General features: G+C 40.4%; 2 protein-coding genes across 4 annotated transcripts in view; both read left to right on the top strand.

Moving 5' to 3' along the window:
- The first annotated feature begins 174 nt into the window (after positions 1–174).
- Positions 175–14,073, top strand: acmsd (aminocarboxymuconate semialdehyde decarboxylase). Its single transcript, XM_063006537.1, has 10 exons — positions 175–308; positions 3,333–3,377; positions 5,572–5,668; positions 6,351–6,400; positions 6,513–6,749; positions 10,756–10,849; positions 11,962–12,057; positions 12,151–12,323; positions 13,246–13,344; positions 13,453–14,073. Exons 1-10 carry the CDS (start codon positions 252–254, stop codon positions 13,513–13,515), a joined length of 1,011 nt encoding a protein of 336 aa, XP_062862607.1. The 5' UTR covers positions 175–251; the 3' UTR covers positions 13,516–14,073.
- A 2,916-nt stretch (positions 14,074–16,989) lies between these two features.
- Positions 16,990–27,535, top strand: part of ccnt2a (cyclin T2a) — a 14,872-nt gene continuing 4,326 nt past the window's right edge. The window contains exons 1-6 of one of the 3 annotated variants that reach the window (XR_010014126.1): positions 16,990–18,144; positions 21,683–21,764; positions 22,201–22,329; positions 23,019–23,079; positions 25,156–25,218; positions 25,413–25,807. Coding sequence is in view for 2 of the 3 variants with exons in the window: in XM_063005531.1 (XP_062861601.1) it covers positions 17,987–18,144; positions 21,683–21,764; positions 22,201–22,329; positions 23,019–23,079; positions 25,156–25,218; positions 25,413–25,458 (539 nt within the window). In the remaining variant the exon portion in view is untranslated. The remainder of the gene's footprint in view (positions 18,145–21,682; positions 21,765–22,200; positions 22,330–23,018; positions 23,080–25,155; positions 25,219–25,412; positions 25,808–27,535) is intronic. The other 2 variants (XM_063005531.1, XM_063005530.1) reach the window with 2 other exon arrangements.

Below are 27,535 nucleotides of genomic sequence, written 5' to 3'. Positions count from 1 at the left end.
TTTGTTTGTTCTAATTCCTTTTCTCCCCCTTGTCATCCTGCTTGTTACCGTGTAATTAGTAATTATAGCAACGTCACGCCAGGACTAGAAAGCAGCATAAATTTATTGGTCCGGAAAAAGGAGGGTGGGTGTGTTGACTTTCATCTGAGCAGAGTTACTGGTGCACGTGCAAGGACTAGGGTTGGTCATTGACGTTAACTGTTCTATATATCTAGGAGCACATTCTGTAGGACTTCTGAGCTGTACACAAGATGAAGATTGACATCCATAATCATATTCTGCCCAGGGAATGGCCTGATCTGAAGGAGGTAGGAGTACAAGAAGTGGATTAGAAAGTGATCAGTTGTATAATGTGACTAAGCTTAAGTTGTTAAGTTGAAGAAAATGTAGTGAGACTGCAGCAGTATATACATACCAAACATACCAACATGGAAAAATTGTGCATTCTTTTTGCATGCTCTTGTTTTGCATTTAAAAAAATATATGTTAGAATTAATAATGAATAATAGGCGTAATGGAACGCATTAAAAAGTGAACTGAAAATTGGCTTTCAAAATCTCAGCATTGGTGAAATATTAATCAGTCAGGACTTTGTCTCTTCTTGTGTCAACAGAGCAGGTATGGAGCTGAGGTAATAATTGTCCCGTTCACTGTCAATGCTCAGGAGAAGAGTTTTAAAGAAATCACTTACCATTTAAGTGGAAGAATTGTTTGTTCTAGTTCAAGAATTGTTTGTTCTAGTGGAAAGTACAGGCTGTTGCGACCGTTAATCATATAACATCTTTACGATACCATTGTAAGGTCAAGCAGGGTGTTTTTAGAAGATAAGTTGAACCAGAGAGAATACACAATGTCTGAAGGAAAACTATCTTAAACCGGTTTCAGCTAATATTAGGGTTTTCTGTATAGATACCATGTGCAAATGTGACTCTTGGTTCGATGCTCTATTCTATTGAACCCACTGTGCAGTGCGAATAAACCTTGTTATTTTGCATCATATACTATATAAGAGTGCATGATTTAAAAGCTTGTGGAAAGCTTCCTTAAATGATTAAGTTCTGGTAATTCAACCACATTTATTGTTTATAGTTAAGGCCCTACCTAATTCACTGCCGTGAAAATCACGTCACAAGCTGTGAAATGTGCAATTTGCGGTGGAATTCAAAATTTAAGGTCTGTGTTTAGCGATTGAACATTTTTCATTTGCGTAGCATTCAACAGCCTCACGTTTACTGGTTAATTTGCACTATGAGGCAGTCTTACTATAACCGAGCGTCTTTAAAGTAACAAATAAACTGTACATAGACAAACTATCGGGAGCATAATACTTTACTGGTTGTTCTTTTGAGGTGCAGCACAAACTACAGAGATCACATGTGTAGAGAAGAACACTTTTCTATTGATTATGGAATCCAGAAATGGACTATATATGTAAACACATACATCAAACATAGTCAGCACCAGTGTTGTGCGTGAACGAGTTCAAAAGAACGCGTTCATTGAACACGCTCATTTTTTCGTGAACGTTGAACTGAACGCAACACATTTTTAATAAAGAACTTGAACGTGAATTAGTTCACATTATGTGTCATGAACGGCAGACATCACTGTAAATGAACGTTGGAATTTGTTTTCCATTGAAAACTGAGTGACATCTGTTTTCTCTTTTGAAACGCAACGAGAGAAAGTTCCTCCCTCCTGTATTCTCGCTGGTGCCGCTTAAATCATGTATCACCAGACAGAAATGGTTTTGACATTGTGTGCGCAATGCATCGCAGTTTCCTTAAAAATAAAGTTTTTTGTGCCTTTGAGTTTTGCCTTCATTACCTTCATTCAAGAGTTTCATTTCATACACACACATATGTATATATAATATCATATATATCAAATAATATATACATATTTCATATTATATATTCTTTTTTTAATTAAATGCTGGTAGATTTCATTGCACTAAGTATAGAACTGGTCTACCTTGTCTGTACTGCTGCAAGTTTCATCACCTGGTAAGAAACCCACAATTGCAGTGTCATGAGCAAATGTCTACAATGAGCAGTTTCAAAGAACGTATAGTGATTTCTAGCTTGTAGTGTGAAAAAAAGTATTTATTTGAATATCTCACGAAAAAAGTAAAATGAACTGAACTTTGAACTAGTTCAGAATTAAAATTGTGAACTTTGAACGTGAACTGTTCACTTTGAGCATGTATGAACTGAACTTGAACTAGTTCAGAAAAGCTGTGAACTGGCACAACACTGGTCAGCACACTACACCACAGACAAGTCTCTTACACTAGCAATCCTACAGCAATTCAGTTAGCAATCGGTTAGTCAAAATGTCCAAAAACTTAAAGTATAAAGCAGTTAAACACACTACTCGGGTAACTGAGTTCAGAAAACTCCCAACCAGTTCTGTGGATGCAGAGGGGGGTGTGTGAAAACACGGATGAGAATTTTCATCTTTTAGAGCGAGCTATTGAGGTAGGCTGTGCTGTGTATTTTAGCTTCCACTGATTCTGTTATTTAATTTTTGAGTTTTATATAGTAACTGCTGTGAAATGTGGCACTTTTTTTCTGTGATATTTGAGAAAATGAGGTATGTGAAGTTAAGCACATTTTCCCATGAATTTATTAGGGCCCTACTATTAGGTGTAATGACACACTAACAAGAGCTAGCAAGAGCTTCCAAAATCTCACGTATAGGTGTCTACATACTTTTGCACTTTTTATATGAATTTTAAGTTGATATCGGCCGGGCAGCCATCTACATACATACATACATGTTTGACTATGTCTGGGATGGGGGTTGACATCCTGGATTAGTTGTTGCTGAGCCCCTTAGAAAATTTCAACAGGTCTGGCACACTTGGGTAGAATTCCTTTTGTTTTGTTCAGCTGGATTTAATGTCTCTAGCTCACATTGTAGTTTGGTGGAGTCCTAAATCTTGAAAATGGCTTTAAAATCCTTTCCTTTTTTAGATAATATGCACTTATTACCAGGAAATTGGTTGGAATATTTAGAAGTAAAACTGAAAAGGCAAATTTGTATGTCCAATTTTTCCATTTAGGAAAAAATGCCAATCAACCCTCCCTTCCTCAGATACAGCTAACTGTGTCTGTTAAGCACTCAGTCAGGCCAGTAGCACCAGTGAGGTTCAAACTAAAGAGCTCAAGCTCTCCATAGAGATGGGCTAGCACCTTAGAGACCTGCACCCATGTGCCGACATGATCAGTTGCTGATAGCAGCATGTACTTTTAGGTTATGTGTCTTAATACACTTAATGACACTTCTACATGTATTTAAGTTCTCACTGTGTTTCTCTTGCTTTCTAGAGGTATGGATACGATGGGTTTGTCCAGCTCCACCATCACTGTAAGGTAAGAGGAATAGTAATCACTGTGAATTATTGCTGCATTTACATAAAATAATATATATGTGGATGAAAAGGAGATAAATCAAATTTTTAATTATTATACAGTGAAATACAGTTTATTTTTAAATTGCATGTTCTCCCCGTGTTTGTGTGGGTTTCTTTCAAGAGTTCTGGTTTCCTCCCACAGTCCCTGTGTGTGTGTGTGTGTGTGTGTGTGTGTGTGTGTGTGTGTGTGTGTGTGTGTGTGTGTATGTATACGTTTGCTCTGTGATGGGGTGCAACCTGTCTGGGGTGTTTTCTACCCTTTGCTTGGTGAATTGTACCCACCACGACCCTGAATAGGATACAGTGGTGGCAAAAGCACAAATTTATGACGTTTTATTGTTAACTGGGTTATAGGACGACAGAAAGGCTGATTTCCCTTTGGCAATAATAAACACGGAGAAGATTTAGGAGTATGCAAATAGAATGAGCCACTAGTGTTGACCTTTATAAATCAGACAATGGCTAGACTTTTAATTATTAAAAAAGAAATGTCATATTAAGGACCAGAACTCTGGTCAGTATTTTTGTGCACAGTACTGTTATATTAAATAAAAACCTTCCCTCTGCTTTCCTCTGCACACAGAGCAGAGAAAGTCCTAAGTGGGACATCTGTTGTGATACCTTAGATGAGCTTATACCACCTCTCCCCAACTGACCTGACTAAACTGGAAAAAGATAAATGGACCAAATTTTCCCATTATGTTGTATAACAGTAATTAGACTGTATTAGCTACTAAATATGTCTTAAAAAGCTTGGGGTGTAACTACTTTTAAAAAGTACTGTTACATTTTCTGCAGTAGCAGGGTATGCGCCATACTGCAGTAAAATGCTCTAATGATCAGAAGGGAGGGTAAGATGGCTCAGTTTCGAGTTGCATGGTGTGTGTTGGCTTCTGTCTGACTTCCACTGCTCATGAACTCCCCTATGAAGAATGAGTGGGCAGCACAGGAAGAACAGACTATCATTTAGGACACGGGGCCAGGAGTTTTTAAAGAGACAGCAGGGTTGGCTGTTTTCCCAGAATGCTTAAGTATTTAGATTTATCTGCAGTGTAGTGCACATACTTTGGTGCAGGTGTTGAAATTGAACACTTGGTGGAGGTGTACCTAAAACTTGTTACTAGCTACACCCACTCAACCCTGGAAATATACTATACAGACAAAAGTATTGGGACACCCCTATTAGTTACTGGATTCATGTGTTTCAGCCACAGCAGTTGCTAACAGGTGTAATAAATTGATTATATAAAGGAAATTAAATGCAGCAACAGTTTAGGGAAGGGCATTTTCTGTTCCAGCATGACTGTGCCAACAGACATGAAGAAAAGCTTGGTTTAAACAAACTCCAGTGGCCTGCACAGAACCCTGACCTCAGCTCCACTGAACAGCTTTGGAACTGGTTTTTGAAATGGGATGTCTAACAAGCTTATGGTCAGGTGTCCAAATACTTTTGGCCATATAGTGTATGTGTATCTGCATGCAGTAACCAGGCCAGTGGCATCATTAAAACTCAATTCTGGTTCTTAGTAGTGGTGGGTTAGAGTAGTAGACCACTGTACCAATCAGCCCCAGTGATCCTTATTTTTAGTCTAAACCCACTTTGAGTTCTTGTTACCAGTAAGCTCAATTTTTAACTGACAAACTTCTTTTTTACACCAAAGAATCTTTCACAAGTCAAGTCAAAAGTTTGGGGACACTCGCTTATACAGCTACTTTCAGTATTTCCTGCTTTTTTTGTGGAAAAGGAGTCATTAAAAATAAAAATAACAAAATGTTCATATATGTCATTATAAATAAATAGTTTGCTATGTCTAGAGCAGTTTAGATTGACTAATTCATATTTAATTATGCTGGTCAATTATCATTTCAGTAATTATAATACAAGTGTAAACTTGAAATAAATTTGACAGCCCTAGTCCATGATAATGTTACATTATCCATGTCATCAATAGGACCAAAACTAAAAACCATTAATAAGACGAATTACCATAATAAACACATAGAGAACAACATGTCTTGTAAACAACGTGTCTAAATGGATTTTTACATCATTTGGATGGTTAAAAACAAGTTACAGATACATTTATTGAATACTTGCTGTCTGTTTGCGATTCATTATGATCAGAAACTTGCTTTTGTTAATAAATCTGTAGGGAGAAGCCAAAATGATGAAGGATGGGAAGGTTTTCCGTGTAATTCAGGAGAACTGCTGGGATGCTGAGGCTCGGATACGTGACATGGATGAACACGGTAAAGGTCTTAATTGATTGTTTATAAATATGCACTATATAAGCCGCTTAGGTGGCGCAGCGGTAAAACACGCAAGCCATCTGTCTGGGCTGGGCGACTACATGAACAACATTTGACTGTTGTTCATACAAGGTGGGGAGCCGGATAGGGACCTGGTGCAATTACGACCTCTGCTGGCTGATTGATGCCGTCTGCACAGAGTGAACGAATAATGCTGATCAGGGTGTGGCTCTCCGTGCACAAGGCAGATCGCATATGAACTCAACTCGTGCAGGTGAAAAAATGCAGTCGAATACTGCACACGTGTCGGAGGGGGCGTGTGTCAGTTCGCTCTCCTCAATCAGGGGCAGGGGTCAGCACCAGTAGAGAGGAAGCATAATGCGATTGGGTAAAAATTGGATGCGCTAAAAAATCGGGAGAAAAAGGGAGAAAATGCATAAACAAAACTATATGCACTACATAGCCAAAAGTGTGTGGACACTACTCCTAGTTATGAATATTAATAGGCAGTGTCTCACATATGAAGCCTGTTACAGGATGAGGGGAATAATCTGTATTAATACCCATTGTGTTTGAAATAGGATGTCCAACACCCTCATGGGCATGTGTCCACATACATTTGGCCAGATGGTGTACTGAGAAATGATAGCTTATATGACAGTGCTATTGGTGTTTCTTTCAGGTGTAACAGTTCAAGCTCTGTCTACAGTGCCTGTAATGTTCAGCTACTGGGTAAGCATTACTCCTATAGCTGCTAGCATACAAATTTGTATTGATAATGAACTGTCTATCTATGTCTATCTACATATCTTTTATGTTCGATCTCTCTGAATCCCAAAAAAAGGCTAAACCTCAGGATACGCTGGACCTGAGCAGGATTCTGAACGACGACCTGGCGGCCACTGTGAGCCGATATCCGAAACGTTTCGTGGGCCTTGGCACCCTCCCCATGCAGGCGCCTGAGCTAGCCGTGCAGGAAATGAAGCGCTGCGTAAAGGAGCTAGGATTCCCGGGAGTGCAGATTGGCTCACATATCAACAACTGGGACCTCAACGCACGTGAGCTGTACCCTGTTTATGCTGTAAGTCAGGATTGATGGATTGTAGGCAGGATAAGGTACAATCAATAATGTATTCAGCCTGTGGTGGCTGTAAACTCTGTTTAAGTGGCACAGCAAGGAAGTTTGCTCTATGATTGTAGGAATGAGTGTTTAATATTTGACAGTTATAGCCATATGTAGCTGGATGTCTTACAGAGAATAATTAGCACTGTGGAGTTGGTTGGAGGGAGGGCATTTTCTGTAAATCGGGCATGTGCTCTTAGAGAATGAATTCATTATTGTTCTCCTTTAAGTATGTTCGTCCTGTCAAATGACTTCCAAAATAGGTAAACAAGTCTTGAACAAAGCATGTATTATAACTCAGAAGGGATGCTATCATGAGAAATCTCTGCCTTTCTGAATATCGTGTTTACACACCATTTCATGTGACAAATTATATTTTGCCAACAGTTGTAGACAGCTTAAGTAATGATTGAGTTCAGGTGTATAAAATGAGTTACAGACATCCCAAGTCTCCCGGAAGTTCCGGGAGTCTCCCGCATATACATAGCGGCTCCCTGATGCCCGCAAGTCAGATAAAATCTCCCGGAATCTAGAACGAGCGGCCAAGAGCGCACACACACGCACGCACGCACGCAGGCGACAGACTTTTTTCACCCGATCGCGTATTAAATCCGTTATCTGATATACAATCTAGCGCACTGTGTAGGGAGCATAAATCAATTGTCTAATATACTGTCTAGTGCACTATGTAGGGAGCATAAATCCGTTATCTGGTTTACAATTTAGTAAACTATGTAGGGAACATAATTAATTATGTAATACACTATCTAGTGCACTATATAAGGAACACAAATCATCATCTAGTTATACTTTCTAGTGCACTATGTAGTGAACATGAATGCGTTATCTAGTACACTCTCTAGTGCACTATGTAGGGAACATAAATCCGTGATCTGATATACAATCTAGCGCACTGTGTAGGGAACATAAACCAATTGTGTAATTCACTATCTAGTGCACTACGTAGGGAACATAAATTCGTTATCTGATATACAATTTAATGCATTATGTAAGAAACATAAGTCTATTATCTAGTACACTATGTAGTGCACTAAGTAAGGAACATAAATTCTTTTCTAAGAAACAATTTAGTGCACTATGTAGGGAACATAAATCTATTATCTTTCACACTATCTAGTGCACTATGTAGTACACATTAATGTGTTTGTGTCGCGAACAGTTAGCTAAGTAGCTCAGTTAGCAGCTCCTAAAAGTTTTGTTATCGCCCATATCCTTTGGTGTGTGCGAGAGGTTTTTTAGCTTTCTTTTTTTTTTTTTTTGGGCTTGGGGGGATGGGGTCAAGGTCCTGGGCCGGGGGTACCTCCCTGAAATGAGTTTTTGCAACTTGGGATGTCTGGAGTTATATAATACACAGTCAAGTCACATTATTATAACCATTTCCTACTTGTGTTTCATGTTTCTTGAGCTGGCTTGGTGTGTATATAAGGTGTGCAAATACAGTGTATCACAAAAGTGAGTACACCCCTCACATTTCTGCAGATATTTAAGTATATCTTTTCATGGGACAACACTGACAAAATGACACTTTGACACAATGAAAAGTAGTCTGTGTGCAGCTTATATAACAGTGTAAATTTATTCTTCCCTCAAAATAACTCAATATACAGCCATTAATGTCTAAACCACCGGCAACAAAAGTGAGTACACCCCTAAGAGACTACACCCCTAAATGTCCAAATTGAGCACTGCTTGTCATTTTCCCTCCAAAATGTCATGTGACTCGTTAGTGTTACTAGGTCTCAGGTGTGCATAGGGAGCAGGTGTGTTCAATTTAGTAGTACAGCTCTCACACTCTCTCATACTGGTCACTGAAAGTTCCAACATGGCACCTCATGGCAAAGAACTCTCTGAGGATCTTAAAAGACGAATTGTTGCACTACATGAAGATGGCCAAGGCTACAAGAAGATTGCCGACACCCTGAAACTGAGCTGCAGCACAATGGCAAAGGTCATCCAGCGTTTTAAAAGAGCAGGGTCCACTCAGAACAGACCTCGCGTTGGTCGTCCAAAGAAGCTGAGTGCACGTGCTCAGCGTCACATCCAACTGCTGTCTTTGAAAGATAGGCGCAGGAGTGCTGTCAGCATTGCTGCAGAGATTGAAAAGGTGGGGGGTCAGCCTGTCAGTGCTCAGACCATACGCCGCACACTACATCAAATTGGTCTGCATGGCTGTCACCCCAGAAGGAAGCCTCTTCTGAAGTCTCTACACAAGAAAGCCCGCAAACAGTTTGCTGAAGACATGTCAACAAAGGACATGGATTACTGGAACCATGTCCTATGGTCTGATGAGACCAAGATTAATTTGTTTGGTTCAGATGGTCTCAAGCATGTGTGGCGGCAATCAGGTGAGGAGTACAAAGCTAAGTGTGTCATGCCTACAGTCAAGCATGGTGGTGGGAATGCCATGGTCTGGGGCTGCATGAGTGCAGCAGGTGTTGGGGAGTTCCATTTCATTGAGGGACACATGAACTCCAATATGTACTGTGAAATACTGAAGCAGAGCATGATCCCCTCCCTCCGGAAACTGGGTCGCAGGGCAGTGTTCCAGCATGATAATGACCCCAAACACACCTCTAAGACGACCACTGCTTTATTGAAGAGGCTGAGGGTAAAGGTGATGGACTGGCCAAGCATGTCTCCAGACCTAAACCCAATAGAACATCTTTGGGGCATCCTCAAGCGGAAGGTGGAGGAGCGCAAAGTCTCGAATATCCGCCAGCTCCGTGATGTCGTCATGGAGAAGTGGAAAAGCATTCCAGTGGCAACCTGTGAAGCTCTGGTAAACTCCATGCCCAGGAGAGTTAAGGCAGTTCTGGGAAATAATGGTGGCCACACAAAATATTGACACTTCAGGAACTTTCACTAATGGGTGTACTCACTTTTGTTGCCGGTGGTTTAGACATTAATGGCTGTATATTGAGTTATTTTGAGGGAAGAATAAATTTACACTGTTATATAAGCTGCACACAGACTACTTTTCATTGTGTCAAAGTGTCATTTTGTCAGTGTTGTCCCATGAAAAGATATACTTAAATATCTGCAGAAATGTGAGGGGTGTACTCACTTTTGTGATACACTGTATATCCCTCATTGCTGTCATGGGTAAAAGTACCATGGGTAAAATCGTCTTCCCTGGGGCGGATGGGATCTTCCAGCAAGACAATGTTACATGTCACATGGCTAGAAATGTCCGACATTGGTTGGAAGAGCATGACCAAGACTTCCAAGTATCACCCTGGTCCCCTAATTGCCTAGACTTGAACCCAATTGAGCATCTGTTGTGTTAGCTCTATGGATCCTCTCCCACACCCCTCCAGCAACTGTGGGATGCACTGTGGTCAGCATGGCTCCAGATACCTGTGACAACCTACCAGGACCTTATTGAGTCACTCCCAGCCCGTCTAGCTGCTGTCTGTGCTGCACATTGCGGTTACATTGCATATAAGCTGGTGGTCATAATAATGTGACTCGACTGTGCATATATCCTTCCAACCTGTGACAGCAGTTTGACCATGATTTTGGCTCTGTGTTTAAAGTGAGGCTCTTAGATATGTGGTTTAACATGTTTTGTGTGATGGAACTCATGTAACGCCCAGACCCAACCCCACTGAACACCTTTGTGTTGAATGTAGGGCAGTGGTGGCTCAGTGGTTAAGGTATGGGACTAGTAGTTAGATGCCCCACTTCTGAGTTTCTGAACAAGGTCCTTAACCCTCAATTGTTTTGTATTTTTGTGTATATAACGAAGGGCATTGCTGTGGGAAAGCTCGGTACTGCCACCTAGTTGTTTTTGCCATTGTGTTCTTTTGCTTGTTGTTTTGTTAGGTATCTGGAACTGTTTTTATAGGACAAAGTTACTTTAAACTGAACTGTAAGTGGTTGTTGATAATAAGGGATAAATATGGATTTGGATTCATAGTAAACGTTCTTTCTCTCCCTGCAGGCTGCTGAGGAGCTAAATTGTTCAATATTCGTGCACCCATGGGACATGCAGACAGATGGGAGAATGGCAAAATACTGGCTGCCATGGCTAGTTGGTGGGTGTGATGTAATCTCACTCTATAAAAAAGCAATGTTCTAAGATTTAATCTCAGTTAATAATGTGGACCAAATTGATTTAATTATTTAATTCGATTTTTTCTCCTGCTATGGGTCTCGACTTTATAAATAGTCTCTGTGATAAGTACCTGTATTTCAGTCGACAGGTCATCGCGATCTACTTTTCAAAGAAGTTGGCCTCATCATTTCTCGAAAAACTTTGAAGCTTTTTCAAATGCACTTCAAATATCCTATATTGATATTCAGCATTACAGGGCAAGCGACTGAAAAATCACACAAACCGTATTCTGATGATTTGCACTGAATAGTGTCAGCCAGATTTTTGTAGTCTGGACAGTAGCTGCTGATGTCAGTTCTCAAGCAGGCTTACAAGTGTTCATCAGTAAGGGTGGACTGATATTTAGACTTAATTGTTTTTATGTGGGGAAAAGACTGTTTCAAACAAGTTGGTTGATTCAAAAATGCTGTCAAATATGTGGCACGTTTTCTTACGTTTGAATATTTTTCCTCAGCCAGGGGCCTTTGACTTCATATGAATGTCAGATTGTAGGGTTAAAATTTCTGTATGTAACATGAGATCTGTATATTCTCCGTCAGCTTCTTCCAGGTATGAATGAAACAGCCATCTTTGCAGTGGTCTTTCCCGAATTAAACTGTTATTGGTTTCTTTGTTCTTGGTTGCGCACTCATCTTCACAAACAGTGTAGGTTACAAAAGGAAAAATGCAAAAATGGTGCAAACTCGCTACTTATGAATGAAAACTTTCTAGATTAGCAGTGCTTTAGGCGGGCTGAGGCGTGGCAATGGCAACAAACCGCAAATGAAAGAAACAGTGGCCACATTTCATGTCAATTAAGTTGTTTTTAACGAGTGGAATTTAAACAAGGAAACACTGTATTCTTCAGACGTCAAAATTTGCTTGAAAAGATGGCTGGCCTCTCACAATCTCCACCAGTAGAATACAGTGTTTCCTTGTTTAAATTCCACTCGTTAAAAACAACTTAACATCAAAGTTGGGAATGATTTTTAAATAGTAGATGTCTTGTAATGTCAATATAATATCTACCTTGTCATCTTACTTTTCCTCCAGGTATGCCTTCAGAAACTACAATGGCAATTTGCTCCATGGTCTTTGGTGGCATTTTTGAAAGATTCCCAAAGCTAAAGGTTTGCTTTGCTCATGGAGGTAGGTTGTAAAACCATAAAAACTTCAACTGGCCTGAAAAGTATTAAGTAATAGGTATGAATTGTGTGTTTAATGTGACATCATGTCATCGAGGTGGTGCTTTTCCCTATACGATTGGACGAATCGAGCATGGATTTAATGTGCGGCCAGACCTATGTGCTACAGACAACAGAATCAATCCACGCAAATACTTGGGATCATTTTACACTGATTCTTTGGTCCATGACCCTCTCGCTCTTCAGTTACTCATTGATGTTGTAGGAAAGGTAACAGTTCTTTATTTTAAGAAATCTGATGTGTCTTAAGTGAATTTTGGAATCGAGATTAATTAATGAAGTACTGATCGGTATTGGACAATAAACAGGAGTTAATTTTTGATATTAAATACAGTTAATAGTTTACATACACCAGTAAGGGGCCTGTATGCCATTACAACTTGGCTTCAAAGTCTACAATCATGTCGAGCTGTAGTGCTGATAGTAGTGCCATTTAGCAGACACTTTTATTCAAAACAACTTACAGTTAAGACTGAATACACAAGAGGGTATATTAGGGGCTTATCAGTGCCAACATGGCAGTGATAGATGAGATATTGATATCCTTTATTTGTCATATATACATATACAGATGTACAGTACAATGAAATTCTTTCTTCGCATATCCCAGCTTGTTTGGTAGCTGGGGTCAGAGCGCAGGGTCAGCCATCGTATGGCGCCCCTGGAGCAGACAGGGTTAAGGGCCTTGCTCAAGGACCCAACAGTGGCTGCATAGCAGAGCCTGGATTTGAACCGCCAATCTTCCGGTTGATAGCCCAAAGCTCTACCCACTAGGCTACCACTGTCCCACTAGTTGCCAGCCTTTGCCCTCCACATCATGACTGGCAACCTTTTGATTAGTCCAGTGTCTTAAACACTGAGCAGCCACTGTTCCATTGAACTGATAAAGTCTGTGGACAGTCCTTCTAAGAGCAGTAATAATAGCAATTCCCTCAGATAAGGGGATTTTTATGAGGATGGTAAAAGAGTAAAATGCCATATGGTTATACAGTATTTAGAGTAAGCAAATAACAGCAAAAATATGCAATTATGAATGCAGCCAAAGCCTTCAACCAATTTGAATGGCTTCTTTTTTAGCCGATTCATGTGTCTGTATAGGGTTAGTCATTTCCTTACTTACTTTCTATTACAGGATAAGGTGATGTTAGGAACAGATTACCCATTTCCACTTGGAGAACTAGAGCCTGGAATGTTGATAGAATCCATGAGTCAATATGATAGCACACTAAAGGTATCACATTCCCTCAGACTGATATTTAAAAGAAATTTTAAAGACCTTTCTGATATAAAATGTCTGTCAATATTGGGCTAAATTTGTATTTCTTTACTCTTTTTGTAGGACAAACTCCTGGCAGGAAATGCTCTTGATTTTTTAGGTCTTCAGAGAAAACATTTTGAGTGATGTGCAAGGGAAAATGTATAGCAGTCAGAAAATAAATATAGGGGTGAGATTTATCAGTCATGAAAAGTTGTGCAAAGGCAATGTTAATTACATCTAGCACAGACTATATAGCCAATGGTACAGTATGTGGACACCTAACCATAAGCTTGTTGTGACATCCCATTGCAATACAGAAACTCCATAATTATAGAGCCGCCAAAGGAGCATTTGTGAGATCACACACTAATGTTGGGTGAGAAAGACTAGCTTGCAATCAACATTCCAATTTATCCCAAAGCTGTTTAATGGGGTTATGTTGAGGTTCTGAACAGTCACAGGGGTTCCTTTACACCAAACCCATCACATCATGTATTTATGGGCCTTGTGCACAGGGGTAGAGTCATGCTAAAACAGGAAATAAATAAAAAGCTGTGAATTAACTGCCTAAATACAAAAAATGAAAGTAGGGTCCACATACCTTTGGCCATAGAACAACCTGACACCTGTACCTCTGTTATTTCAGAGGAAGTCCACATTCTCAACATGCAAAGTTCTTACAATAAAAAACAACACAAATAACAGGTCTTTGCTGTCTGCTGTTTTAGAGGCCACTTCTGTATTGTAAAATGGTTAAGTTGACAACACCAAGACAAGTCTTATAAAAAAGCTTATAGCATGATCATATAATTAAACAATAATTTGTTAGTCTGCTAACTTTACATTTAAAAGCATTAATTATTATTCAAGTTCAAACTAATTAAACTGCAGCCATGATGTGTTTTTTATATTAAGTTCATTATTTGATTAATACATCAACTTACCCAGGAAAATACAGTGAATACAATGAGGTATATGGGTCTATCAGGGACCCTTATACATTTACATTTTCAGCATTTAGCAGACACCTTTATCCAAAGCGACTTACAGTATACAGTCTAAGCAATTTAAGGTTAAGGGCCTTGCTCAATGGCCCAACAGTGGCAACCAGGCAGTGGTGAAGTTTGAACCGGCAATCTTCAGATTACTAGTCCAGTACCTTAACCACTACAATTATTAATAATAATACATAGGATATATATATACAGTGTATCACAAAAGTGAGTACACCCCTCACATTTCTGCAGATATTTAAGTATATATTTTCATGGGACAACACTGACAAAATGACACTTTGACACAATGAAAAGTAGTCTGTGTGCAGCTTATATAACAGTGTAAATTTATTCTTCCCTCAAAATAACTCAATATACAGCCATTAATGTCTAAACCACCGGCAACAAAAGTGAGTACACCCCTAAGTGAAAGTTCCTGAAGTGTCAATATTTTGTGTGGCCACCATTATTTCCCAGAACTGCCTTAACTCTCCTGGGCATGGAGTTTACCAGAGCTTCACAGGTTGCCACTGGAATGCTTTTCCACTCCTCCATGACGACATCACGGAGCTGGCGGATATTCGAGACTTTGCGCTCCTCCACCTTCCGCTTGAGGATGCCCCAAAGATGTTCTATTGGGTTTAGGTCTGGAGACATGCTTGGCCAGTCCATCACCTTTACCCTCAGCCTCTTCAATAAAGCAGTGGTCGTCTTAGAGGCGTGTTTGGGGTCATTATCATGCTGGAACACTGCCCTGCGACCCAGTTTCTGGAGGGAGGGGATCATGCTCTGCTTCAGTATTTCACAGTACATATTGGAGTTCATGTGTCCCTCAATGAAATGTAACTCCCCAACACCTGCTGCACTCATGCAGCCCCAGACCATGGCATTCCCACCACCATGCTTGACTGTAGGCATGACACACTTATCTTTGTACTCCTCACCTGATTGCCGCCACACATGCTTGAGACCATCTGAACCAAACAAATTAATCTTGGTCTCACCAGACCATAGGACATGGTTCCAGTAATCCATGTCCTTTGTTGACATGTCTTCAGCAAACTGTTTGCGGGCTTTCTTGTGTAGAGACTTCAGAAGAGGCTTCCTTCTGGGGTGACAGCCATGCAGACCAATTTGATGTAGTGTGCGGCGTATGGTCTGAGCACTGACAGGCTGACCCCCCACCTTTTCAATCTCTGCAGCAATGCTGACAGCACTCCTGCGCCTATCTTTCAAAGACAGCAGTTGGATGTGACGCTAAGCACGTGCACTCAGCTTCTTCGGATGACCAACGCGAGGTCTGTTCTGAGTGGACCCTGCTCTTTTAAAACGCTGGATGATCTTGGCCACTGTGCTGCAGCTCAGTTTCAGGGTGTTGGCAATCTTCTTGTAGCCTTGGCCATCTTCATGTAGTGCAACAATTCGTCTTTTAAGATCCTCAGAGAGTTCTTTGCCATGAGGTGCCATGTTGGAACTTTCAGTGACCAGTATGAGAGAGTGTGAGAGCTGTACTACTAAATTGAACACACCTGCTCCCTATGGACACCTGAGACCTAGTAACACTAACAAATCACATGACATTTTGGAGGGAAAATGACAAGCAGTGCTCAATTTGGACATTTAGGGGTGTAGTCTCTTAGGGGTGTACTCACTTTTGTTGCCGGTGGTTTAGACATTAATGGCTGTATATTGAGTTATTTTGAGGGAAGAATAAATTTACACTGTTATATAAGCTGCACACAGACTACTTTTCATTGTGTCAAAGTGTCATTTTGTCAGTGTTGTCCCATGAAAAGATATACTTAAATATCTGCAGAAATGTGAGGGGTGTACTCACTTTTGTGATACACTGTATATATATATATATATATATATATATATATGGATTAAAAATATATTATACATATGGATTTATTTGCAGTATAAGGATTTTATATATCTATTTAAAATGGAAAGAAAGTATATGGACATACAAGGGGAGTCAGTTCCAGACTGGAAAATGCTCTGTCACTGAACTTGAATGTAGGTAGAATGTAGGAACAGTAAGAAGACCAGCAGAAGAAGACCTAAGAGAGTGAGATGGTTTGTAATAATAAAAAAAGAAAATCGGGCAGGTAAAGTGGAGCAAGTTGGTTGAGAGCTTTGAACGTAAGAAGGAGATCTTTAAAGTGAGTGCGGTACTTCACAGGATGCCAATGCAGATCCTGCAGAATGGATGTAATGTGTTGGTGCAACTGGGTGTGAGTGAGAAGACAAGTAGCAGAATTCTGAACTATCTGAGGCTTGTGAAGGAGAGATGAAATGCTGCCGACAAGAAGAAGTTGCAGTAGTCCAGATGGCTTGAAATAAAAGTGTGAATCATAGATTCAGCGGCAGATTGAGAAAGGCATGGTCAGATTTTAACAATAGTATCTAAGTAAAAGATAAAAGTTTTACAAACCCATGAATGAAGGTGTCAAATGAAAGAGTTGAATCAAGGATAACAACCAGATTTCAAACCAACTGCTCAGTATTATTGTTATTTAACATAAAGAAGTCGTGATTTGTTTTGATTATTCAGTTTGATTTTTGAAAGGCATGTTTTTAAGTGACTAAGTGGTGGATGAATTATTGATTTTGTCCTGAGATAGATCTCTGTATCATCCATGTAGTCTAGTCTGAAACGTCATATAATGCATCCAAAAGAGAGTATATAGTAAACAGGAGGGGTCCCAAGACTATGCCTTGTGGGACCCCTTGGGTGAGAAGATTACTAAACTGGCAGTGGCAGATTTTATGCTATGGAACTGACAGAATCCGCACTGGAATGGTTCAAAAAGTTTGTGCTCTGTACGATCTTAGCAAAGATGTTTCATTTAGAACCAAGTAATAAAAGCATAAGCAGTGTATTTTAGCATGATACATTTGTATGTAATGTCACAAAGTTTAAATTATTTGACTCACTAAGTTTTATTTTAGGGACAATACAGTGTTTAGTAGTCATGTAGTTGTAGGGTGTCCATACATTCAGTTTTAGGGCAGATGGATTGAGTTTTCATCTACCTATCCACAGTCTGTCGCAATGCCGAGACAGACACGTATTTGTACTCTGTTATAAGCTAACCGGATGGTTGTAACGATCATTATTAATTTGCCTTTCAGTGGCTTATGAACATGTCCAAAAAAATGACTTGAATTTCACTGGTTTAAAGCCACCACTTTCCGTGAAGACATTCATCACTTTATTGTGGAATGTCCAGCCCTAAACTGCTAGTGCAGTACTAGATTTTTATAACTGTACACACTGTCAACATGCCAAAACAAAAACAATGTACAGCTCTGAGAGGTCGGCTCACCACCCTTTTATTTCGAAGAGTAGGAAAGAGGCCACCATAGAACCAAGGAATACAGGTATAAGGAGTGTATTTCATCAAGGAGTGATGTAGTTGGTGTAATAAAGTGTGCAGTTTTAATGCAGCGGGCAGCAGTACAGTACAGTTGGCGACAGTAAATGTTGCTCGAATTGAGCCGCCATTGACGCTAACAGGAAGAGGGGGCTGCGTAATGAACGTGCTGACGTAGCACGCTGACGCTGTTAGTGCAAAGACGTTGGCGTGTGTGTGTGAGAGAGAGAGGGAGTAATGGCGGCGCACCGGGGATCTTCCAAAAAATGGTTCTTTTCCCGGGAGCAGCTGGAAACTACACCGTCGCGGCGGTGCGGAGTAGAGCCGGACAAGGAGCTCTCCTACAGACAACAAGCTGCAAATCTTGTTCAGGATATGGGACAGAGGCTTAATGTGTATCCTTCCACAGTCGCTGGGTTAAAGTTAGCCTAGCAGTGACTAGCCGATGTAGAGGAAATGGCGCTGTCAGTCGGAGCCGAGTTTTTTTTTAGAGCTGAGTTACTCAGAATGTAGGTTTAATGTACCACTTTTGAATGCAATGTTGTTAGACGGACACCTGTAATAATGAAAGAAACAAGACGTGACTTGGTGTGGATGTGTGTATAACTAGCACAACAAGCTAAGTATCGTTTTAGCTACGAATAGTGTGTTGTTTGCCGGAGTCGATTCTTTGAGCCGGCTCTTTTAGATCAAAGTTGGGAGTCGACACCCAGTTGTTTTCAGTTCTAATATCAGTGACGCTTCGATGGCACGTTTATATAACAGCAGATTATACAACTATTTAAGATCATTTAACCACAGACACGGTTATCTATCTACAGGGGTTGGACAAAATAACTGAAACACCTGGTTTTAGACCACAATAATTTATTAGTATGGTGTAGGGCCTCCTTTTGCGGCCAATACAGCGTCAATTTGTCTTGGAAATGACATATACAAGTCCTGCACAGTGGTCAGAGGGATTTTAAGCCATTCTTCTTGCAGGATAGTGGCCAGGTCACTACGTGATGCTGGTGGAGGAAAACGTTTCCTGACTCGCTTCTCCAAAACACCCCAAAGTGGCTCAATAATATTTAGATCTGGTGACTGTGCAGGCCATGGGAGATGTTCAACTTCACTTTCATGTTCATCAAACCAATCTTTCACCAGTCTTGCTGTGTGTATTGGTGCATTGTCATCCTGATACACGGCACCGCCATTGGATGCACATGGTCCTCCAGAATGGTTGGCAGTGACGCGCCCATCTAGCACAAGTATTGGGCCAAGGGAATGCCATGATATGGCAGCCCAAACCATCACTGATCCACCCCCATGCTTCACTCTGGGCATGCAACAGTCTGGGTGGTACGCTTCTTTGGGGCTTCTCCACACCGTAACTCTCCCGGATGTGGGGAAAACAGTAAAGGTGGACTCATCAGAGAACAATACATGTTTCACATTGTCCACAGCCCAAGATTTGCGCTCCTTGCACCATTGAAACCGACGTTTGGCATTGGCACGAGTGACCAAAGGTTTGGCTATAGCAGCCCGGCCGTGTATATTGACCCTGTGGAGCTCCCGACGGACAGTTCTGGTGGAAACAGGAGAGTTGAGGTGCACATTTAATTCTGCCGTGATTTGGGCAGCCGTGGTTTTATGTTTTTTGGATACAATCCGGGTTAGCACCCGAACATCCCTTTCAGACAGCTTCCTCTTGCGTCCACAGTTAATCCTGTTGGATGTGGTTTGTCCTTCTTGGTGGTATGCTGACATTACCCTGGATACCGTGGCTCTTGATACATCACAAAGACTTGCTGTCTTGGTCACAGATGTGCCAGCAAGACGTGCACCAACAATTTGTCCTCTTTTGAACTCTGGTATGTCACCCATAATGTTGTGTGCATTGCAATATTTTGAGCAAAACTGTGCTCTTACCCTGCTAATTGAACCTTCACACTCTGCTCTTACTGGTGCAATGTGCAATTAATGAAGATTGGCCACCAAACTGGTCCAATTTAGCCATGAAACCTCCCACACTAAAATGACAGGTGTTTCAGTTTCATTGTCCAACCCCTGTATATGTACAGTGTATCACAAAAGTGAGTACACCCCTCACATTTCTGCAAATATTTCATTATATCTTTTCATGGGACAACACTATAGACATGAAACTTGGATATAACTTAGAGTAGTCAGTGTACAGCTTGTATAGCAGTGTAGATTTACTGTCTTCTGAAAATAACTCAACACACAGCCATTAATGTCTAAATAGCTGGCAACATAAGTTAGTACACCCCACAGTGAACATGTCCAAATTGTGCCCAAATGTGTTGTTGTCCCTCCCTGGTGCCATGTGTCAAGGTCCCAGGTGTAAATGGGGAGCAGGGCTGTTAAATTTGGTGTTTTGGGTACAATTCTCTCATACTGGCCACTGGATATTCAACATGGCACCTCATGGCAAAGAACTCTCTGAGGATGTGAGAAATAGAATTGTTGCTCTCCACAAAGATGGCCTGGGCTATAAGAAGATTGCTAACACCCTGAAACTGAACTACAGCATGGTGGCCAAGGTCATACAGCGGTTTTCCAGGACAGGTTCCACTCGGAACAGGCTTCGCCAGGGTCGACCAAAGAAGTTGAGTCCACGTGTTCGGCGTCATATCCAGAGGTTGGCTTTAAAAAATAGACACATGAGTGCTGCCAGCATTGCTGCAGAGGTTGAAGACGTGGGAGGTCAGCCTGTCAGTGCTCAGACCATACGCCACACACTGCATCAACTCGGTCTGCATGGTCGTCATCCCAGAAGGAAGCTGACGCACAAGAAAGCCCGCAAACAGTTCGCTGAAGACAAGCAGTCCAAGAACATGGATTACTGGAATGCCCTGTGGTCTGACGAGACCAAGACAAACTTGTTTGGCTCAGACGGTGTCCAGCATGTGTGGCGGCGCCCTGGTGAGAAGTACCAAGACAACTGTATCTTGCCTACAGTCAAGCATGGTGGTGGTAGCATCATGGTCTTGGGCTGCATGAGTGTTGCTGGCACTGGGGAGCTGCAGTTCATTGAGGGAAACATGAATTCCAACATGTACTGTGACATTCTGAAACAGAGCATGATCCCCTCCCTTCGAAAACTGGGCCTCATGGCAGTTTTCCAACAGGATAACGACCCCAAACACAACCTCCAAGATGACAACTGCCTTGCTGAGGAAGCTGAAGGTAAAGGTGATGGACTAAACCCAATTGAGCACTTGTGGCGCATCCTCAAGTGGAAGGTGGAGGAGTTCAAGGTGTCTAACATCCACCAGCTCCGTGATGTCATCATGGAGGAGTGGAAGAGGATTCCAGTAGCAACCTGTGCAGCTCTGGTGAATTCCATGCCCAGGGGGGTTAAGGCAGTGCTGGATAATAATGGTGGTCACACAAAATATTGACACTTTGGGCACAATTTGGACATGTTCACTGTGGGGTGTACTCACTTATGTTGCCAGCTATTTAGACATTAATGGCTGTGTGTTGAGTTATTTTCAGAAGACAGTAAATCTACACTGCTATACAGGCTGTACACTGACTACTCTAAGTTACATCCAAGTTTTATTTCTATAGTGTTGTCCCATGAAAAGATATAATGAAATATTTGCAGAAATGTGAGGGGTGTACTCACTTTTGTGATACACTGTATATATAAATTTCCATCTGCTGTTATATTTACATTTAATGCATCTAGAAATGTGAACTTTGCTCTTTTATTTAAACATCTTTATAGTACAATGCAACACAGTCACACATAACACTGTATAGAGAATCGTTAATATTAATTTAGACTTAGTGTTAATGCTAGCTTGTATTTTATTCTTGAGCTTTCCTCAGATGAACTGCAGCGTCTTTTTATTTACAGGCATTTATATTGGGTCTAAAGTATCAATGTCATCAATGATTCCTTAATTCCCACCACAGCTCTCAACTGACAATAAATACTGCAATTGTTTACATGCACAGATTTTACATGTATCACTCTTTCACCAAGTTTCACAGAAACGTAAGTCTCTATTCTTATTATCTTTGTTTAGCCTTGGTCATAAATGTCAAATGTAGAATTTAAGAAGCAATTAACAAGTGACTTCATGTCACTTCATGGTAAGCTTTTACATCCATGAGCCCACATAAGTGGTCTGTACAGTTCTGTAAGGACCTAATGGAGTAAACTCAACTGCGAAAGACTTTATTTAAGAAGTGCCGTGAAAAAAGGTGTAAAGATAATTAAACACCACTGAAAACAGATTGGATTTGGATCCGTACCATATTGAACTGTAGGATATCAAGCAAAGAAAAAGGGGCATTTCATGATTTTATGTTGTTTATGGTGTGCTTAATAGACTGTGTGTTTATAATTTAATTTGAAAGAAATGTAAAATAGCATGTAAATACACATCCTTATAATAGGTGCTAACAGAATTTCTTCTTTTTTTTACAAGATCATTTCTCCAACCACATTATTCCTGGCGGCAAAAGTCGAGGAACAGCCGCGAAAACTTGAACATGTCATTAAAGTGGCACATGCCTGTTTAAACCCTCAAGAGCCTCCATTAGACACAAAAAGTAATGTAAGTCAGGGTTATTTTCCTTTCTAATTGTTACATTTTATCAGTTGTCCTTACCCGATTACACTATATGGCCAAAAACTGTGTGGACACCTGACAGTGAGCTTATTAGACCTTTTATTTTAAAACCATGGTCATTAATGTGGTGTCTGTCCTCTCTTTGAGGCTACAACAGCAATGCGATTTTGGAGCATTTGTAAGGTCAGACACTGATGTTGGATTAGAAGGTCTGGGTGGCAGTCGAGGTTCTGTTTCACCACAAAGCAGTTTAATGGGCTTGAGGTCAGAAATCTGTGAGAACCACTGGATTTCCTTTACACCTAGTTTGTTTTTGTGCAAAGGGGTGCTGTTGTGCTTAAACAGACAAGACCCTTCCTGCCTTTTTATATTATTGATTGCATACATTTATTAGTAATAGGTGTGGATGAACTTATAATTTTAATAATTAGTAGGGTTGTCCAGATAGTTTTGGCCATATAGTTTATGGTGGTCAGCCTGTGACATGCCACTTCTTATGGTACCCATGGCTGTTCTGTTACACTAAATAGGCTCTCTGCCCCAAAATCAGCTCATAACGTAGCTGCCAAGACTATCAACCTGTAAACATAATGGTTGATGATACTGTGGGTTGTAGGTTATATAAGGAAATACACATTACAGGCATCATGTAATGATTGTCTGTTGAACTTCAGGCATACCTCCAGCAAGCTCAAGAGCTGGTGATACTTGAAACCATAGTGCTGCAGACTTTAGGTAAGTGGAAGCCTGTGTAAGAATGAATGAATTGTTGAAAAAACCATTAACTTAAAAAAAGCAACAGTATTACAAGCCTTGTTATATGCTAATCCTTACACACACAGTTTTTCAGTGGGCATTCAGTGTCACACACGACACAGTGGAAACATATATAACAAGAATAATAAGACCTGTAATGTATTCATTTGTAATTCATAATAATGTAATTGTTTAATATGTATGTGATTAGTAGGCATTGGTAAAGCCGATATTATTTGCGTTCAAAGGTTAATGAAAAAGTTCTAGCGCACTCAGAAATTTTGGCTGAAAGTCAAAGTGTGACCACTGCAGCAAGGCTCTGACTTTCTCTACAATGGCAAAGCAGATAGCACAAATGTTAATAATTTGGAGACTTCATTTCCTATTCTGCTTTCACTTTGAAAAAAATGGAAATGTAATGTTTTTTTTTATTACTTAATCATGAAATGTTTCAAGCTTTCCTCCACAGCTTTGTGCATTGTGTATTTACCGGTCTGCAATTAAAAAATCTAGCTGTTTAATCTGAAAATAGACATGATATTACAAATGATATAAATAATGATATCAATCAGACAAGATATTTTTCAATATCTAGTATAGTGTGAAAAGTAATGATCTTATATGTTTAACCACAAATGGTATAAAACATCTTGACATTTTTAAACATCAAAGCAATGCTTTATGTACCTCTAGAAATAAGCAAAACCTGCAATTCAGTCCCTCATTCATTTTCATTGACAGGGCATCAAGCCCTCAGACATATTTGAATCTAGGATCCTGGCATTAGTGGGCTTACATAATTTACCACTGTGCCAATTAAGACAATTTATTCATTTGTTTCTGTTTTTTAAATTGCACATGTTTACATTTTCGGCATTTAGCAGACGCTTTTATCCAAAGTGACTTACAGTACTGTGACAGTATATTGTCTAAGCAATTGAGGGTTAAGGGCCTTGCTCAAGAGCCAACAGTGGCAACCTCGCAGTGGTGGGGCTTGAACCAGCAATTTTCGATTACTAGACAAGTACCTTAACCGCTAGACTACAACTGCCCTCATGTTCAAATAGCTAATGCAGTAAATTGCTATTATATTATTCATATTGAACTCTAAATGCACGGTCATTTTGATGCCTTCATGAAGTTTTATATACTTTAGGACCGGTGTATACATTTGATATTTGTTGCTAATTGCAGCATTGTCAGTGTGTAAGTTACATACTGCGTTCTAGCATTGACAGCAAAGTAAAAATTTTATCGCCGCTCAGGTGGCGCAGCGGTAAAAAGAAACGCGCTGCAACCAGGGCTGGATTCTGAGAGCGTGGTATCGAATCCAGCCTTGCTTTACCGGTTCGAAGCTGAGTGGCTATATGAGCAACGATTGGCCGGTTGCTCATGCGGGGGGTGGGACAAAGAACCGGATGTGGGTCTCTCTCTGTCAGAATGCGATTGCGTTCTCTGCCGGCTGATTGGAGGCGCTTACACAGAGATGGGAGAGGGTGCCCTTAGGGTGTGTCTCTCCGCATGCAATGCTAGGTGGCGCCAAACTCGTCGATGTGTGGGTGGCAAAGATGCATCTGGCTGCTGCTCGTGTTTCGGAGGGGATACGGGTTAGCTTCAATCACCTCCGTCAGGGCAGGGTTCGGCATAGACAGAGAGGAAGCACGATGCTAATTGAACAATTGGATGCGCTAAAAAGGGAGAAAAAGGGGTAAAAAAATTTTTTTTAAAAGTTACAATTTTATCCAGGTCCCATGCTATTAGAGATGCCTCAACAAATTCAATTTATCAACAAACACAATGGCAGTCTGACCACTACAAGCGCACACTTTAGCATCATAGTCCAGATGTGTTTTTCTTCATTTATTGTACGATGATCAGAGTCCACGTATCTGAAAATGTACTGAGCCCTGCTATCAATGTCTAATGCCATAATGCATATTTAATGTCCTGTTAACATGTGAAAATGATTAGTGGCACATGGCTAGCCATCAGACTACTTACTGAAAGGCTTTCTAGGCTTATGGAAAGCTGATGATAATGCACTTTCTGTTGCAGGATTTGAAATAACTATTGAACATCCTCATACTGATGTTGTGAAATGTTCCCAGCTAGTGCGAGGTACAGACTTTAAACTTTCCCATAAGTGTTTAACCTAGTGTTTATTTTTAAAATATTTGACTTTTAAACTATGGCTAAGCATGACGCACAGTACAAGAAGAGGTAACCCTGTATTAAATGAAGCATTCAGCTTATTATTTTGTATGTACAACTTTATGCAGGAGCCTAACAACCTCTCTGTTTCCTGTCCACAGCAAGCAAGGATCTGGCACAGACTTCCTATTTCATGGCTACCAACAGGTTGTTATCCTGAACCTCATTTGTTGCACTGTGACTGCACACTATAGCTTCCTTTACTGCAGGTTCCCCTCAAAGTGTCCAACACCCTCAATGCGCCGGTGGTCTTTGGGATGCCTCGTACCTCTCAGGGACGGCTAAGGGCGGTACCGGCCCCGGTCGCAGTGCGGTGTATTGTACGAGGGATCACTGTTGGCACTAAGGGGTCGAATGCACAATGCGAAGTGTAGTGGTGCTCTTGAACCTCACGTTTGCTCGGTTACAGAAGTGCATTTGTCTAAAAAGACACTTTGGTAGCCTGAATAGCCGCTAAAGATTACACAGATGTAAACATAACGTAGACAGCCACAAGGTAAGTCCCTAGACGGCTTAAAATTTTTTTTTACGTTTTTGGTTAGTTTTTCTTCAGCTTTACAGTATGCCTGATTTTTTTTTTTTTTTTTTAAGATTCATTAAAATGTTAATGTTAATTTGGAAAAAACCCATTAAGGACCTGTTTTAACTATTCAAAAAAAAAAAACTCTAAAAAGATATGTTTGGAATTAATTGCTAGATTGAATTATTGCAACGACCTGTTAAGTCATGCAGCAGTAACGCTTTGGAGATGTCCTGCTGAAGTGAAAAGGTCCTCAACGGGTTAGTCATAATGCTTTTTTTATGCTGAATGTTTGCTTTATTATTTACTTTCTGTCAAAAGGTTGAGCTTTTTAAATTATTTATTCTAGGTGTTTGACAATGATCCTATATTTAGTTCTTCTGTTATTTGTGTATGTGTTTCATTTTGTGCAGTGTTTGGATGCAGGACTGTCAACATTTTGTTTTGTGAAGGTCATTGTTCATATTTAAAAGCTGCTTTTCAGAGAAAATGTATTAAATGAGTTAAATATGGCAGAATTATGTTCACACCTGATCATGGTGTCCATTTTTTGACAGTCCCTCCAATTCATGTTGGGTGAGAAAGTCTGGCTTGTAAGCAGAGTTCCAAGGTTACTATAGTTCCTTCACACCAACACATAAAATATATATATAAAGGTTTGGCATTGTGTCATTTCCTGAGCTGGATCCTTACAGGCATGTAATTGAATTTCTGTACATGAAATCAATAGTAATAGAATATATTCATTTAAAGCAGAGTGAGCACAGATCAGCACAGGCCCAAAATATAGATGCATGACTAATATGTCATGGTGATTTAGGTAATCGTTACGAGTTTTCTTACAGTACACCATACTTATTCCACCCCCTCAGTATAGGAGTCAAGCTTTCAGGCCTGTATCTTACTCATGGTTAAGGCTATGACTGTTTTGTGAGCAGTTCTTGTACTTACCTGGTTGCCTATACTTTGCTACAAATGTGGAATTAAAGGCATTGGTGTTAACCTGGTGTTTAAAAGGCTCAGTTGGGGTGGCTAAGTGGGTAGCGCAGTCGCCTCACAGCAAGAAGGTCCTGGGTTCGATCCCCAGGTGGAGCAGTCCGGGTCCTCTCTGTGTGGAGTTTGCATGTTCTCGCCATGTGGGTCTTCTCCGGGTGCTCCGGTTTCCTCCCACGGTCCAAAGACGTGCAAGTGAGGTGAATTGGAGACACTAAACTGTCCAAGACTGTGTTCGATATAACTCTGTGAACTGATGAACCTTGTGTAACGAGTAACTACCGTGAATGTAACCAAAAGTGTAAAACATGACGTTAAAACCCTAATAAACAAACGAACATACATCAAATGTTAAATCCCTTTGTACTGATGCTCCAGTTACTTTTACTTTCTATGAGCAACCATTATGTACCTGACTCATTTGTAAATGTAAGACTTTATAGTACATACATGGATGGTAATCATGGACATTTTAGTGCTCAGACTTTAATCTTTAAACCTTTTCATCTGTTCTTGGATAGTATTTGCATGGCTTTTGGAATATTTACCATAATTAATTACCAAAATGTGTGAATATGTAACCAGGTCATTTTATTGTCTTTTTAAATCACTGAAATATTTAAACTTATTATCACAGTAGTCCATGACAACCCTCAGCCCAGCTTTCTTACATTTGCCATTTTTTAGACAATGTCTTAGCCCTCCCCCTCT

Source organism: Trichomycterus rosablanca, chromosome 12, assembly GCF_030014385.1.
Source record: "Trichomycterus rosablanca isolate fTriRos1 chromosome 12, fTriRos1.hap1, whole genome shotgun sequence".
NCBI classification, from domain to species: Eukaryota; Metazoa; Chordata; class Actinopteri; order Siluriformes; family Trichomycteridae; genus Trichomycterus; species Trichomycterus rosablanca.
The sequence above is the reverse complement of the archived record's forward strand: the minus strand, read 5'-3'. Positions and strand labels throughout refer to the sequence as shown.

What these genes read in the sequence shown, in the direction of transcription:
- acmsd (XM_063006537.1), top strand. Translation starts at nt 252, where the DNA reads ATGAAGATTGACATCCATAATCATATTCTGCCCAGGGAATGGCCTGAT. An exon ending in AATGGCCTGATCTGAAGGAG is followed by an intron (nt 309 to 3,332) that starts GTAGGAGTACAA and finishes CTTGCTTTCTAG; the next exon opens with AGGTATGGATACGATGGGTT. An exon ending in AGCTGTACCCTGTTTATGCT is followed by an intron (nt 6,750 to 10,755) that starts GTAAGTCAGGAT and finishes CTCTCCCTGCAG; the next exon opens with GCTGCTGAGGAGCTAAATTG.